This window comes from Lemur catta, chromosome 3 (assembly GCF_020740605.2).
Source record: "Lemur catta isolate mLemCat1 chromosome 3, mLemCat1.pri, whole genome shotgun sequence".
Taxonomy (NCBI): domain Eukaryota; kingdom Metazoa; phylum Chordata; class Mammalia; order Primates; family Lemuridae; genus Lemur; species Lemur catta.
Genome location: NC_059130.1, coordinates 37003336 through 37020839, shown reverse-complemented (window position 1 = coordinate 37020839; position 17504 = coordinate 37003336). Strand labels below are relative to the sequence as shown.

The 17504-nt window shown below is 34.7% G+C and overlaps 1 protein-coding gene across 4 annotated transcripts in view; it reads left to right on the top strand.

Moving 5' to 3' along the window:
• The window catches only part of RALGPS2 (Ral GEF with PH domain and SH3 binding motif 2), a 160318-nt gene that overhangs the window by 68200 nt on the left and 74614 nt on the right, over positions 1 to 17504 (top strand). For all 4 annotated transcript variants that reach the window (XM_045547275.1, XM_045547276.1, XM_045547277.1 and 1 more), the window contains exon 8: positions 8531 to 8657. In XM_045547275.1, coding sequence (XP_045403231.1) covers positions 8531 to 8657 — 127 coding nt within the window. The remainder of the gene's footprint in view (positions 1 to 8530; positions 8658 to 17504) is intronic.

The following is a 17504-nucleotide window of genomic DNA, read 5'->3' as shown; positions in this document are numbered from 1 at the left end:
TAATATTGTAGCTACTAGCCACATGTGGCTATTAAATTTGAATCATTGGCCAGTGTGGTGGCTCACGCCTGTAATCCTAGCACCCTGGGAGGCTGAGGTAGGAGGATTGCTTGAGGTTTGGAGTTCGAGACCAGCCTGAGCAATAGCAAAACCCTGTCTCTACTGAAAATAGAAAGAAATTAGCCGGGCACAGTGGCGCACGCCTGTAGTCCCAGCTACTTGGGAGGCTGAGGCAGTAGGACCACTTGAACCCAGGAGTCCGAGGTTGCTGTAAGCTAGGCTGACACCACAGCACTCTAGCCCAGGCAACAGAGCAAGATTCTGTCTCAAAAAAATTTAAGTCATTAAAATTTTTAAAAATTAAAAATTCAGTTCCATATAGCCACTTGCAAGTGCTCAGTAGTCACATGTGGCTAGTGCCTATCATTGGACAGCACAGACATAGAAGATTTCCATCATCCCACAAAATTCTGTTGGACCACGATGGTCTAGTGTTTTGAACTTAATAGAAATTGGAGAATTTTAATGAAGAAGGTGGGACATTGAGTTATAATATTGCGAAGAGCAAGGAACAAGGATTACAGCTAACCTATCTCCCATGTTATAAGGCTTATAAGATAAGAAAGAGAATGCTTAGAGAAAAGTTAAGGGTAGGGGTTTTGCAGAAGATGGACCATGAGTTAAAGAGCATACAGTTGGAAAGGCTTGGAGTAGTTTTTTTTTTTGGTGGGGTAGGGTTTGACTGATAAAGAGATTGCACCAGAAAGACTACAACATACTACATAGGGGAAATATTAGGAACATTCCCTTTAACATCAAGGAAAAGGGTGCCCATTTTCACTGTTTCTATTCAATGTAGAATTGCTTTGTTGAATAGAAACAGTGAAATGTTTATGCAACCTTATTCACAATAGCCAAAAGATAGAAACAACCCAAAGGTCTATCAGTGGATGAATGAATAGACGAAATGTGGTATATACATGCAATAAAAAATTATTCTGCCTTAGAAAAGAATGAAATTTTAACACATTATGCCAAAGTGAACCTTGCAGACATCATACTAAGTGAAGTAAGCCAGACACAAAAGAATAAATATTATATGATTACACTTACATAAGGTACCTAGAGTAGTCAAATTCGTAGCAACAGAAAGATGATTGGTGATTGCCAGAGATTAGGGGAAATGGGGATGGGGAGTTATTGTTTCATGGGTATAGAATTTCCGTTTGAGAAGAAAAAGTTCTGGAGATGGATGGTGATGCTAATTACACAACAATGCAAATGTAATTAATGCCATTGAACGGCACACTTAAAAATAGTTAAAATGGGCCAGGCACAGTGGCTCATGCCTGTAATCCCAGCACTCTGGGAGGCCGAGACCAGCTCGAGCAAGATCGAGACCCTGTCTCTACTAAAAATAGAAAGAAATTAGCTGGTCAACTAAAAATATATAGAAAAAAATTAGCCAGACATGGTGGTGCATGCCTGTAGTCCCAGCTACTCGGGAGGCTGAGGCAGGAGGATCCCTTGAGCCCAGGAGTTTGAGGTTGCTGTGAGCCAGGCTAACGCCACGGCCCTCTAGCCCAGGCAACAGAGTGAGACTCTGTCTCAAAAAAAAATAGTTAAAATGGTCCATTTTATGTTATATATATTTTACCACAATTTTAAAAATAGAGTTTACTAAGGTGGCTGAATAGATGAACAATTTATAAAATCAGTTATACTTGAAACAATTAAAAATATCATTTAAAAGGGCACCATTTACAGTATCAGCAAAGGAAACAAAATAGCAAACAATAAATGGAATAAAATGTGTAAAACCTATATGCAGAAAATTAAAAAACTTTACAGGAAGTCATTAAAGAATTAAATAGATGGAGCAATAGCCCATGTTCATGGATAGGAAAATTTAAAGATTTTAGTTCCCCCCAAATGTATACAGATAAAATTGTAACTTCAGTCTAAATCCCAATCTGGACAGGTAACACAATCATATGTATGAAAAACCCTAAAGATTCCGCTGAAAAACTGTTAGAACTAATAAACGAATTCAGTATAACTATCCAAGATACAAAAGAAGCATACAAAAATCAGTTGCATTTCTGTATACTAACAGTGAACTATCTGAAAAAGAAATTAAGGAAACAATCCCATTTTCAATAGCACCAAAAAGAATAAAATACTTAGAAGTAAATTTAACCGAGGAGGTGAAAGATCTGTATGCTGTAAACTATAAAACATTGATAAAAGAAATTGAAGAAAACACAAATAATAGAAAGATATCCTGTGTTCATGGATTGGAAGAATTCATATTGTTAAATGTCCATACTGCCCAAAGCAATTCACAGGTTCAGTGCTCTCCCTATCAAAATTCCACTGACATTTTTCACAGGAATAGAAAAAAATTCACGTGGAACCAGAATAAACTCAGAATAGCCAAAGCAATCTTGAGCAAGAACACTATTTGATTTTACAATGTACTACAAAGCTATAGTAATTAAAGCAGTATGATACTAGCATGAAAGAGACATGTAGACCAATGGAACAAAGTAAAGAGCCCAGACATAAATACATGCATTTATAGTCAATTGATCTTCAACAAAGGTGCCAAGAACCCACAATGGGGAAAGGATAGTCTCTTCACTAAGTGGTGCTAGGAAAACTGGATATTCACACATAAAAGAAAGAAATTGGACCTTTATCTCACACCATATACAAAAATGAACTCAAAATAGATTACATTCGTAAACACAAGACCTGAAAGTGTAAAGTGATTAGAAGAAAACATAGGAAACATAGGGGAAAAGGTACTTGACACTGGTTTAGACAGTGATTTTTTTTGGATATGATCCCCAAAGTGCAGGCAACAGAAACAAAAATAGACAATGGGATTGTATCAAACTAAAAAGCCTCTACATAGCAAAGGAAGCAATCAACAGAATGAAGAGACAATCTATGGAATGGGAGATGATATTTGCAAGGTGTGTATCTGATAAGGGGTTAGTATCCAAAATACAGTCAAACATCGCTTAACAACCAGGATACATTTTGAGAAGTGCTTTATTAGATGATTTTGTTTTACAAATATCATAGAGTATATATACTTACACAAACCTAGGTAGTATGGCCTACTACACACCTAGGCTATGTGGTATAGCCTATTGCTCCTAGGCTACAGACTTTTACAGCATATTACTATACTGAATACTGTAGGCAGTTGTAACACGATGGTAACTATTTGCACATCTAAATATAGAAAAGGAACATAAAAATAAGGAATGTTTATTGCAGCACAATTCACAATCACAGAGATGTGGAATCAACCCAAGTGCCCATCACTTCATGAGTGGATTAATAAAATGTGGTATATGTATACCATGGAGTACTACTCAGCTATAAAAACGTGAATTAATACCTTTTGCAGCAATCTGGATGGAACTGGAGACCGTCCTCCTAAGTGAATTATTGCAAGAATGGAAAAACAAACACCACATGTGCTCACTATTTAATTGGAACTAACCAGTTGGCACTAGTGTTCACGGATGGAAGTACAACTCAATGGAAATCATGCAGGTGGGAGGGGGGAGAAGAGGATGGGTGAAATCATACCTAATGGGTACAATGTATGCTATCTGGGTGATGGGTGCACATTTATAACTTTGACTCAAGTAGTACAAAAGCAATCCATGCAACCAAAACATATGTACCCCTGTAATATTCTGAAATTTAAAAAAAATATGGTATTCTTATGGGACCACTGTTGTATATGCAATCTGTTGTTGACTGACATGTCATTATGCAGCATGTGACTGTATATGGAACTGAGACAATACAATAGTGAGAAAACAGCCCAATTAAAAAGTGTCTGAATAGACATTTCTTAAGAGACATACAAATGAGCAACAGGTATATGAAAAGGTACTCAGCATCACTAATCATCAGAGCAATGCAAATCAAAAACACAATGAGACATTATTTCTCACCTTTTAGAATGGCTATTAATCAAAAAGATAACAGATAACAAGTGTTGGCAATGATATAGTTAGAAAAGGAAACTCTTGTACAGTGTTGGTGGGAATGTAAATTGGTACAGCCATTATGGAAAATAGTATGGAGGTTCCTCAAAAAATTAAAAACAGAATTACCATATGATCCAGCAATCTCACTACCAGGCGTTTACCCAGAATTAAAAGCAGTATGTCAAAGAGGGATCTGCACTCCCATGTTCTTTGCAGCAGCATTTGCAATAGCCAAGATACACAACCTAAGTGACTATCAGTGGATTAATGGATAAAAGAAATGTAGTGTAAATACACAATGGAATACTATTTTACCTTAAAGAAGGAAATCCTGACATTTGCAACAATATTGATGAACTTGGAGATCATTACACTAAGTGAAATAAGCCAGACACAGAAAGACAAACACTGTGTGATCGCACTTGTATGTGGAATCTGAACAAATTGAACTCATAGAAGCAGAAGGTAGAAGGATGGTTGCTGAGGGGCAGAGGAAGTGGGGAGATGTTGGTCAGTGGGTGCACAGTTTCAGCTATGTAGAATGAATAAATTCTGAAGATCTGATGTGCAGCATGGTGACTGTAGTTAATAATATACTATACTGTATGCTTGAAATTTGCTAAAAGTAGATCTTAAATGTTCTTACCTTACACACACAAACGGTAACTGTGAGGTGATGGATATGTTAATTAGCTTGGTAATCATTTCACAATGTATACTTATATCAAAACATCATGTTGTATACCTTACAATTTAAATTTGCAAGTTATACTCCAATAATGCTGAGGAAAAGGGATTGATTATAAAATTTATATGGAAATGCAAAGGTTCAGGAATAGCGAAGATGATCCTGAAGAAGAAAATGGAGCTTGGGGACATGGGCACCTGCCCTAACAAACGTCAAGATATATTGTATTATTTGGGCAACATAGGATTTGTGCAGGTTTAGATATATCTGCCAGTGAAACAATGAAGAACCCAGCAATAGATCCTTGTTTTTAATAGAACTTTGATATGTGACAGTAATGGTATTGTAAATCAGTGAAGAAATGAGGGACCGCTTATTAATTGGAACTGGAAAATTAGTTACTAGTTTGGGGAAAAAATGAAATCAAGCCCCTACACACCATTTACAGAAATCATTGTCAGATGATTAAAGACTTAATGAAAGACTTAAATGCAAAGGGAAAAACTTAAAAGGTTTTTAGAAGGAAATAGGTGAATATCTCTCTGGTTTGGCATGAATAGATTTCTGGCTTAGGAAAAGTAAGGATTTTTTAGATAAGATTCAAAACGTTTCAACAATGAAACAAAAGATGGGTGAGTTTTTGCCACATTAAAGTAAGAATTTCTGTTCATCAAAAGATATCTTAAAATTGACACAATCGGGGAAGATATGTGCAACAACTGTAACTGATCAAGAATTTGTGTCCATAATATATAAAGAACTCTTACAAATGAACATTGTAAAGGTATTTCATAGAAGGGAAAATACACACGGAAACAGTGAAAATGAATGAACTAGTAGCTAATCACAGCTTCACAGATGAAACCTTAATGTCAAAATATTGGGTAAACAAATATTGCCAAAGACTATAAGCAGTGTGATACTCTTTAGTTAAAAATGAAGTAAAATTTGAGGGAATGATAACCAGAAAATTCAGGATAGTGATTACTGCTTATCTCTTAACGATAGTTGGGGCAATTGGATATGGAGCACATAGGTAGATATGTGTTACTGGTATGTAATTCTCAGGCAGGAATGTGATGCATGTGTATTTGTTATAAAATTTAAAGATAAATCAGTTTAACAAAGTCATAGCAAGGGCTAATGATAATTGAGTGCCAGGAGCAAAGAATTATAATTTGTACGCAAGGTCAAAAATAAAGTGTTTATTTATGTGAATGCACACATTTATATGTGTGGTATGGGGGTACACATCAAAGTGATGAGGGGCTCTCTGGGAACTTGCATTTCCTAGGTGACTGACATGAGCAGGCATTCAACCGGATTTTCTCCAAAACAGATTGTGGTGGTAAGGTGGGATCAGAGATCTGGCCAGGAACAACTGGAATTCTGTGGGTTTCCTTCTGCATGAATACCAATTAAAGTGTGAAGAGCTTTGTCCCCAGTTGTCATGCTCTTGGCCAGAAGAAGAGTGAGGGTGCCAAGAACATGTGGAGTTAGAACATTGTGAAGTATTTTGTCCCCCCCCCTTTGGAGGGCAGAATATATTGAAGTGACATTATAGAGATAATATTATAAACATCAGAAAAAGATTTGAAAAGGTAGAAAAGAAAACAAGACTCATAGTTTAATATCGATTTTCTGAGCTGTCACTAGGGAAACACCTGTATTAACATCTAATTAGTTCTGTATATCCATATGCTTCCTCTAAATATTCTTCTAAGAAACAAGTCTCCTGCCACACCCCAGATTGAATTCTATTGATCTGATTATTGGTTTATTACAAAAATTGTAAAACAGTGTTATTTTTATACACATACTGGTCTATATAGTTCAGTTCTTAACCACAGTTTTGTGTTCCAGATGTGGCAAGATCAGTTATGAGTCCCAAGTAATTTGTTTCTCCTGATACTGTACCAAAGTTTTTGAATGATGGACTCAGGAAAAAAGAATAGTTTTTTTGTTATGCCTATAATGTCACATAACTATATTTTGCGTATCCAAATGCTTTGTTATGGGGGAGAGAAAGGAGTGGTTAGACTTACAGGTAGCCAGCAGGCATTTCCATCTAATCTTGAGAATGCTAATCAAGTGCCTTGAAGTGGGGTAGGAGAAGACTATTAAGACCAGTTTTAGGCCGTGGAATATCCATCTAAATTCTAAAACATTAAAGCAAAGGACTGCTTGACATTGTATTTTAAAGAGGGAAGGATAGTGTTCAGGCATTTTTCTGGCAGAGATTATTATCTAAAGATAATCTGCATCTATGAGCCTATGAAAAATAGGTCCTAACTGTATTACTTTTGATACTAGGAAGAGTAGTGAATTAGGTGTCAAAACACTCCTTATCTACAAGCTTCCCTGTAACAAGAAAAAAAGGGAAGACAAACAAGAAAGAAAATACTCCTTATCTCCAGGGTCCAGACAATGGGACCCTGAATAACAGGGATGTACATCTTTGCAAGCAAGTGGATGATTGAGAGTATTAGTATATTCTGCTACTTGCTAACCCTGTGATCGCCTTTGAATCTCAGTCTCTTCATCTTTAATGAGTAAAGAAGATAACTACAAAAGACTCAAACTTTTGTGTTAACCTCATAGGAGAATTAGATGAGAATGGTACCGGTGGAATTGTTTTGTATGCTATAAAATAACACCAATATTTTAATATGAAAGAATGTGAAATTTTATTACATAGTAATAAAATAGTAACTTCATATGTTTAAAGAAAAAAACTTTTTTGGAGTCTTTGGAATGATTCACAAATATATTAATATTTGCTGAATCTTTGAGTACATACCATTGTGGGTGGCTGACCTGGCTTTTTCTAGCTTAAAGATGACATGTTGATTATCTCCATTTTTTTTTTCTTTGTTTGAGACAGAGTCTCACTCTGTTGCCCAGGCTAGAGTGCCATGGCGTCAGCCTAGCTCACAGCAACCTCAAACTCCTGGGCTCAAGCAATCCTCCTGCCTCAGCCTCCCGAGTAGCTGGGACGACATGCGCCACCATGCCTGGCTAATTTTTTTTTCCTATATATATTTTTAGCTGTCCATATAATTTCTTTCTATTTTTAGTAGAGACGGGGTCTCGCTCTTGCTCAGGCTAGTCTCAAACTCCTGACCTCGAGCCATCCTCCCACCTCGGCTTCCCAGAGTGCTAGGATTACAGGCGTGAACCACTGCACCCAGCCTGATTATCTCCATTGATCTCAAAGGGCACTCACTACAAATTACCCTGCAAGACTCTTATAACAGTGTCTTTTAGTTATGCTGTATGTGATATATAGCACTGATCGAAGAATGGAAAATGTCTTATTAGAGTCTGAAAATGTAAGGAATTGCAGGGTTTTACAGTTATTAGGACTAGCCATAACAAGATTTGTCAAGAAAAAGTGTTACTTAAATCACAAAATTGGGTATTTATCTCTTAATGATTATGCAAGAATGTTTGTCTTTGAGGAGGCAGGGCATAGTCAATTAAAATATTTGGGCTTTTGAGCTGAATACATAATTATTTTAAATTAGGAAAGTTAATAAAAGTTGCTTAATCATTTAAAATGGTAAAGAGAAATAATGGATTATAATGTATTACTTAGTTAATAATTTTATGTACATATAAAATATTATATTTTACAAATAATTTGGTTATTGTAACAGACATGTTCTATGTTGTTTTATTTATATACTACCAAAATATAATTAAAGAAGATATAACTTAGAAATTAAAATCCAAATTCACAGTAAATACAACTTCAGTTTACATCTTTGATACTATAAAATGGGATTTGTAAATAACCTAGGCTTTTCTGTTTGTTTTTTAGTTACTAAGTCGAAAAGACAAAACTACCTTTGAAAAATTAGAATATGTAATGAGTAAAGAAGATAACTACAAAAGACTCAGAGACTATATAAGTAGTTTAAAGATGACACCTTGCATTCCCTATTTAGGTGAGTTTTGCCACTGTGTGTTGTTCCTAGTTGTTGCTCTTCTTTAATCAGTAATTTATATGAAATTCAAGGTATTTTTAAAGTGTACTTACTTATCCCTTAAATTACTGCAAGATTGCTAAGCTGAAAAAAATTGACTAAAGGAAGTTGTTATGTTATTATCTGAAATGTATTTTCGTATTAAATTAGCCATTTGTCCTCAAGGTTTTTCATAGACTATTATGTTTTCTTTGAGATGAACCATATAGTAAAACAGAATGTTTTAGCTTTTTAGTAATGTTTTTAAAGAATGAAACAGTAGTTTGTAGTAATGTTTTTAAAGAATGAAACAGTAGTTTGTAATGAAGTTTAACATGTTAACTAAAGAAATTAATTGAAGTTCTTACATAGTAGTCAGCAGATGTTTTAGTGTAAATTCTGAAAAGTAATCTCATTGCAATATTGGTATTGTTTACCTGGGTGAGATGAGTTGATTAGCTGTGGAAATTTAGCTTGGTGCTGAGACAGTTCTGTATTTTACATATCATTTGACTAAGAATTTATCTTTTAACTATATTATAAGATTATTTTCAGCAAAATATGAATAATGCTTTATTATGTGTTTGAATGAAAAGAAGTCCTGAATTGACCTTTTTAATTTGTATGTAAATTAAATGTACAGAAATCACTCTATCTGATATATACCTAGCATACATTAAGATAAATTGGTTTGATCTTGAGTAAAGAGTAGTCAAATGATAAACGTTTGTTTGTTTCTAATATCCCTTTTTCCCCCACACACACCCCCAATGTCTACTCTTTTATGTAACTACTCAAGCCAGATTTAATGATAGATATTTCTGAGAGTACTTGAAAAGTCTGCTATTTCTTTAGGAGACTTCACAGTATCACCTTCAAAGGTGTTTTTATAGTACCAGTGACTAGAAGACAAAATAGGGATGAAGAGGTGGTTGAAACACACCTATTCAGCTGTTATTGAGCATCAGCCTTAGTTTCCCAGAGAAGAGTTGAACTCTTTAGAATATTGTGGGACATGTCAGGATTTTAGTGGGAATGGGGACATGTTGTGCACCTTATGTTTGTTTTTTTGTTGTTTGTTTGTTTTTTTGAGACAGAGTCTCACTCTGTGGCCTAGGCGAGTGCCGTGGCGTCAGCCTAGCTCACAGCAACCTCAAACTCCTGGGCTCAAGCAATCCTCCTTTGTCAGCCTCCTGAGTAGCTGGGACTACAGGCATGCGCCACCATACCCGGCTAATTTTTTTCTACATATATTTTTAGTTGTCTAGCTAATTTCTTTCTATTTTTTTTTAGTAGAGATGGAGTCTCGCTTTTGCTCAGGCTGGTCTCGAACTCCTGACCTCGAGCGATCCTCCTGCCTTGGCCTCCCAGAGTGCTGGGATTACAGGCATGAGCCACCATGTCCAGCCTATGCCCCTTATGTTGAAGGCAGAATACCCCTAAGCACAGTATAGTTAATGGCCTCTACATACCTGTGTATTGTGTCCTATTTCTTTGATAAACAATTCTGGACCATAGTAAGCATGACTACCATCAGAGAGGCTTTGAGCTGGATATTAGAAGAAAGACAATTCTGTATGTGCTCCACTTTTTAGCATATTCTTAGCTATGCCCATACTTGAAAATGCAATTTAGGGGAGAGGAGGAATAGAGGATTTTATCACCTTAACTGCCATGAGAGTTGTATTTAACTCACTCTAGTTTTGACTCGGGTCTTGTGAAGCATATATAAAATCTTACTTGTTGATGTTCTTATTGTTACAATTACTATTGACAATTTAATTTTTAAAACGTGCATTAAATGAATAAAGTCAATAAATTTCATTTTTCTATTTATATTTACCTTTAAATTACACTCAAAGTTTTTATTCTGTTTTCATAATAAAACACTGTGGCCCCAAGGAAAAGTTTCTGGGTTTTTTGTATGGCAGTCAATGTGTTAAAAATAATGTCTTCACAATTCACAAGAACATAAACTTTTTATAGCATGAAGAATGTTAGAATGAGAATTGGCAATCCCCAATTCCAAAATGGCTCTACTGTACTAACTTTTCAAGTCATTGAATAGTCTTGTTTGAGCCTAGTTCTCTTTACCTAGAGAATCATTTCTTTTTAAGGGTGAATGGGGTCATAGTGATGTCTTCTACTTAACTTATTTTACAATTGAGAAAACCAAGGTCCAGAGAGGTAGAAGACCTCGCTCATACATAGTCCTAAAACCGAGTTACTGACAGATCCATAATCTAAAATCTTGACCTAGAATTATACCTGCAAAACTCTTATTCCAAGATTTTCTGATTCTATGATTGCTTTCTCTTTCTCTATAAAATATGTTTTTCTCAAACTAAATTCCATAATTTGTGTCTTCTGGAAAAGAAAATTAAGGTTATGTTCTATTGAAAATGGGAACATGTCAAAATAATATGAATTCTTACGCTGTGATTTCTAGTAAGGATCTTTGTTTTATATTTTTCACCAGTGGAGACTTCAATATAGGATTTGAAGCTGTGTGTGTACACATGCTCATGTACACTCATGCACAGTCTCATGTAGATACAGAGAGAAATAAAGGGAAGAAACCACTAGCAAAGTTAGAAAGTTCAGAGAAATCAGGAAAGGTTTTCTGTTGGAGAATATACCACTTCACTTTCAGCCCTGGTACCTGAAACAAACACAATAATTATCCATTTGGGTTAAAGCAAATGGGGCAAATATTGAGGGTACAGATGTTAACTTGGACAAAATATTAAGACCATTATTTTTTTGTTGCTGTTTTCAATTTGGTCTCCAGTGACTCCCTCTCTTTTTAGTTCTCTTTCATTTTGTATGTTCTCATGATCCAGAATCCTACATTTCACTATTACCATGTATTAATAGTTCTCTTTCACTTTACACTTAAGCTAATATTATTTTTAAAAAATACCCTATTCTTGCTGTGTCCTTTTTCTTGCTGTTTCCTTTTGCTCATATCTAATAAGCAAATTAGATATTAGCAAATACCATGCTAATATCTCCCTCTGCACTCTGTAGAAATTTTCCCAGTAAGGTTACCATTGACTTCCTAGTTGAAAACTTTTAATAGATATTTCTCAAGTCTCATCTTAATTTTGGGATGGTTGATGCCAGTTATTTCTCCTCCTTGAAATTCTCCACAGATAGCACCAGTCTTTCTTGGTTTTTCTTCTACATTTCTGGCTTTTGTTTTATTGGCTCATCATTCTCTTAGATGTATTCTTGTAAAGGTCTCAATCCACTTCTTTTCTTACTCTGTACACTCTCTTGGATTAGTCATTCAGGTTTTTTCGGTGTGTTGCCTGAATACTTCCAGATCTACACTAGACCTATATATCTAACTGTCTACTTAATCCCTAAAGCCTCCTAACATTTTAGATACTAAAATACTGATTGATTGAATGAGAAATGTATGGGTAACACCAGTTCAGCATATCCAGAAGAGAATTCGTCATCTTTTGTTCCCTCTTCCTCCAAACTTGATCCCCATCTTACGTCCCAGCTTACTCTGCCAGTGATCCCATCAGTGTAACATTATCTACACTACTTCACACTACAAATCTGGTATTTTACTGAATTTCTTCTCCTGCTTCTCTACTTGTATTCTTTAGTAAAGTGAGATGCTTGTGTCTGAGGGTTATACAAGAGTTAGAAACAAAAGGGGGAAAATGGCAAAGACCTTAAGGTGTTAAAATAGCCTAGGCAACGTAGCAAGACCCTGTCTCTTAAAAAATGAAAAAAATTAGTTGGGCATGGTGGCACACACCTTGTAGTCCTAGCTACTCGGAGGCTGAGACAGAAAGATCACTTGAGCCCAGGAGTTCGAGGTTACAGTGAGGTGTGATTGCTCCACCGCACTTCAGTCTGGGCAACACAGTGAGACCCTTTCTTTAAAAAAAAATGGAGAGCATACGCTTTAGCATCTGCGTAATTTTATATATTATATAGTTCATCTCTATACTGTTATGTGAAGAAGCATCTTGCTGGTGAGATGATTGTAGACCACATGGCATAAACTTTAGTAGACTGGGGAAAGGAAAATGAAACATTTGTCATATAAGTTATTATGACTCAGTGTAGTTAGTTTCCAGCATGAAAATCATCCTTTTAATGTAGTAACAGTTTTGTTTTGTAGCAAACCTTGAGATTAAATGTATTCAGTTTATCAAAACATATATGGTTTTCCCAAGAAAATGTTAAGCACATCTCTTTGACAGCTTTTTAACTGCTTGATTTACATCAGACAGATGGTTTATTTTTTTATTCCTGATCTTCAGTACTGAAGTGTGTTAAAGAATAAAGATTTAACAATAGTTTATATCCTGTGAATACTTTTTTTATATTTTATTCTAATTTAAAACTAATTATGTTGTGATTTTTAGATTTAACTTGCATTGATTTCAAAATCCTCTCCTGTTCATATGAAACTAGGCCTAGAGCTAGTACAGTTGCCCAAAACTTCAGCGTTTATAAGATGCTGTACATTTTTGGCAGGACAGAGCTTGCCCTGAAGACATTTGAAAGATAATACTCATCATGCAAATTAGCAAGTTAATTAATATTCTTCTTCAAGTATACAGAATTTGCATAATGCTATCCTTTATACATTATGTCTGCAAAAGTTCTTATGGAAAGAATGTATGAACCAAAAGAATCTATAGTCCATAGAGGAGAGGTAAAGGCTAATCATCTGTTTCTTAACTTGAGAGATGGGATCCAAACTAACAGTGTTTTCTCTTCTAAATATAATGATCAAAACGGACCATTCTTTGTGAAACTTAGAAAAGGGAGTGTAGGGGTTTATATGCTGACAAAACTCTTACTTTGATGCTGCTAAATTTATCTGTAATTCAATGTGGATTAACTTACAAGAAGTAGAAAATGTTTCCTTGGCTCTCAACTCATCATCCTTTGAAAAATTATCTCTTCTGCTGGTTTGCATTCAAGGTAAAAATTAGTCAGCTTGGACAATAGAGTGAAAAATTCTTAGAATAAGGATACAGTTTGTCTAGAGAGGAATAGTTTGGCAAATCTCAAGGAAAAAATTGTTTTATAAGAGAATTATTGCTTTAAATCTGAAAATCATTAAGCACTCATTTGTTCTTGTCATTGGAGAACAATCTTAAGGGGCTTGTTGAAGAATTTGGCAGAGGAGGTTTTGTTTTGCCGCAGAGAGAATTAAACTAGAACATTGCAAAAAAAATCTAGTTGTATGGAACATGATAAATATTCTTTCATGTGCATTTTCTAAGCCTCATTTCTACTTTATTCATGTAATGGGAGGATGCAGTAGCTCAACCAGATTAGGATGCTTTCTGGGAAAGAAAGCAAACTTTTATTAATAAAACTATGGAAATAAGTAAGTTGTTACAGTACGATATATTGCTTCCTATTAAGTAGAAGCAGAACGTTACAGAGAAGTTTTTGTAAAATTCCTAGCCCTTCTGTTGGACGTAAAATGTATCTAGGTGTGATTCCTCCTTACTATTGCAGAGGGAACTCCCCTTTACCTTCCCAATTTAATATGTCAGGTTTTCATAATAGAACTTTCTTTTTTTGAGAAGAGAAAGGCTGTTCTTATGACTCTGTTTAATATAGTGTCCTCTGCCCACTGCTTTCTGAAAAGCACCCTATTTACGATATTTTCATTAATCTGTCTCCTCTACACTGTGTAAGTCTTGGTTTAAGGCTTTGTCCTTATAGCATCTAGAACAAAAGTAATCACTCAATAAATATTTGTTGGATCAAATAATTAATTAAATTATGCCTTTCTAGCTTTTCCCATTGTTTTCAGTAAGTTTCTTTTGTTTTAATTTTTGTTCAAATACAATAAATTTATTTGGGTGGCGTATTTGCATGTGTCAACCCCTTCTCCACCCCCAAGTTTCTTTTGGCACCTTAGCTGGCAACCATTATTTGCTTAGCACTGTGCTTGGTGCTAGATATATACCAGGAGATGAAATGGACTTTTCCCCTGCCTTTATGAAACTTACTAACCAAGGTTCAGGTTGATATCACTATCTCAGGAATAGTCTCTCCTCTTTCCTGTGTCCTAGAAGAGATGTGTATCATTGTCCTGTGCCTTGCATTGTTAGTGGTGTCCTCATCACAATTAATGAAATTTTTAAAGTATACCTAAAATTACAAGAATCTTCAGATTTTTATTTGATCCTGTTTTTGTTTTTCAGTAGTTTTGCATATATTGAAATGTTAAGTACTGATCTCTCAGTAGAAGTCAGTTCTTTAGTTTTACATTAGCTTTAGAAATTTCTAACTTATATACAAATCTTCAAAAATAATAGTTTTTTATTCACATTTCTATTCAGATAATTTCAACAAATTTCAAAGCTTTCTTATTGCTCTTTAGGAATTAACAGGATATTTTCTTTTTCTGTTGATAGAATTTTATTTAACTAAGTACATAAAAGACTCTGACACTGATCTCAAAAATGCCTAACGGTCAAAAAATGTCACTGGCTTTTAGTGTTTAAGAATTTTGTTTCATTTTCCTTTATTTGATTTGATTTGTAGATAATATACATTATGAATTACGTTACCTTATTCTTTTGATTATATATTGTTATATATTGTATTCTAAAATAGCAGTAAAGCATGTTCAGTCATTTTCTTTTAGATGCTGAGAATGAACTCTTACCACCTGGCAGCTAGCCCTGGCTTTTTCTTCAGCCAAAATTACATCCCCAGTTTCCATTACCTCATTTACATCCATTTTTACCCTCACTGTTTTTTATGCATTTAAAATTCCTCTAAGTTCTTTATTGTATATTTTCTGAAGTTTACATTAAACCAAAGACTTGTGATACAAAAGAGCTGTCGATAGGGTTGTATTAATTTCATTCCCATGTTCATAGTTTTTTCTTTAAAAGCCTATATCTTTTTTCAGAGTAGCAGCTATACAGATCTGCATGCTAATCATAAACAAAATCAAATTTCCCCAGTTTGAACAGTTGGCCAGTGGCGTTTCCAACTGTGAATATTTCAATAAGTTGTTTTGTAATTTTTTGAGCAAACCTTAGCAGGAAAATAACTTTAATAACTAACATTTATTCAGCTCTTAACCCTATATGCCTGATACTGTATACTTTGTAACAATTTTATAAGGTAGGTGATATTTGTATTTTATAGGTGAAGAAACTGAGGAAAGGAAGGTTAAGTTGATTTGCTATAAAGATATGCATTGTAACTATTTTATTTATAGTTCAAAGAAAACATGTTGATTACATTAAAATTTTGTGGGCCTGTGATTAGGTTAAAATTTTGAGTTCATGGGTTTTTCCTATAATAATCTATAGAATTACAACTTGATAACTGTTAACCCCACTGATAAAACTGAAAAGTAAGCTTGTTTTTAGATGGCTTTTTTTTTTTTTCGGGGGCAGGTCATAACATAAGTGGAATCATTCTTTTATTACTTGGTTATCTTTTACAGATACTAAAATAAAAGACTAAAAACTTGTTAGGGTATAATAATCTTCAAGTTACTGTTAAGATTAATTTAAATATCATGTCACTTTAGTACAGATTTCTAAGTAATTTAAAACATTTTCATAAATTGCACCAATTTTTACAGGCTTTTTATATTGTTAACAGTAGGAATACTAAGAAATATAATGCTAAAAGAATTAGCACTCTCATATGATGACTCGAGTTAAAAGAATATTGGACTGAAATTGATTTTTACACTGTACCAGGCTTGGAGCATGAGGATAAGTTTATTTGTAGGTATCTACTAACTTTCAAGTTGCTGTCTAATTTTGGCATTTTCGAAAATCTCAGGTTTTCACAGTCTGTTTCATAGAGGCCATGTATCCTTAGACATTGATGGCTTCCCACTGAGTACAGAATACAGTCTACATCTTTTGTCAGATAAACTTTATTAATTTATTAATAATAACTGAACATAAGGAATCCTTCTATAAACCAGCTCCAAGGCAAGGTTATAGTTCAATCTTACTGAAGGTAAGGTAAATACATCTTTATTCCTAGGTAACCTACAAAGTAGGTAGCTCTTGGACCTTACTACCACACAAGTGACCTAACCTGTTCTCTCACAGCACTCTCTTAAGGCTGAAATTCCTACTATGTCTATTATTGCCTTAATTTTTCTTTTTATTTGTTTATGGTCCAGCCTCCTAACTACCTGCTACATAATAATTGACATGCCTCTATTCAGTTTGCAAGTGAAGATTATGGATCAATGTAATTTCATACCTGAAAATTTGGATATTGTTTTTTAAAACACATTTATTGATCACCTACTCTATACAAGATGCCATGATTGGTATTACAGAAAGTACAAAGATGAGTAGTAATAATATGATAGTTAAAATCTACTGAGTACTTATAAGTGTCAGGCATTATTCTAAATGTTTTATGTATATTACCTCATTTGATCTTCACAATAATCACATGAGCCAGATACTGTTATTATCCTCATTTTATAGATAAAGAAATTGAGGCAGGAGTATACAGATTGCTCAAGGTAACACAACTAGCAAATGGTAGAGCTGGGCCACAAACGCAAGCAGTTCTGACTTTAGAGCCTGCGCTAACCATCATATAATACTGCCTCTAATTCCTTTCTCTCAGGAAACTTATTTGCCCAGATTTTTCCTAAGCTCTCTCTGGGAACTGCAGAGCAGAGCTCTATCGGTTCTGTGAAGGAGAGCAGAATGGGCCCATTGGCTAAGGAAGTTTAGCATTCAGTCCAGTTTTCTAGTTTGTATGTTGATTTTCACATTCTAGTTTTAATACTATTCTTCTGTGAAAATTCTGTAGGACTTGTCTTTGATAAGG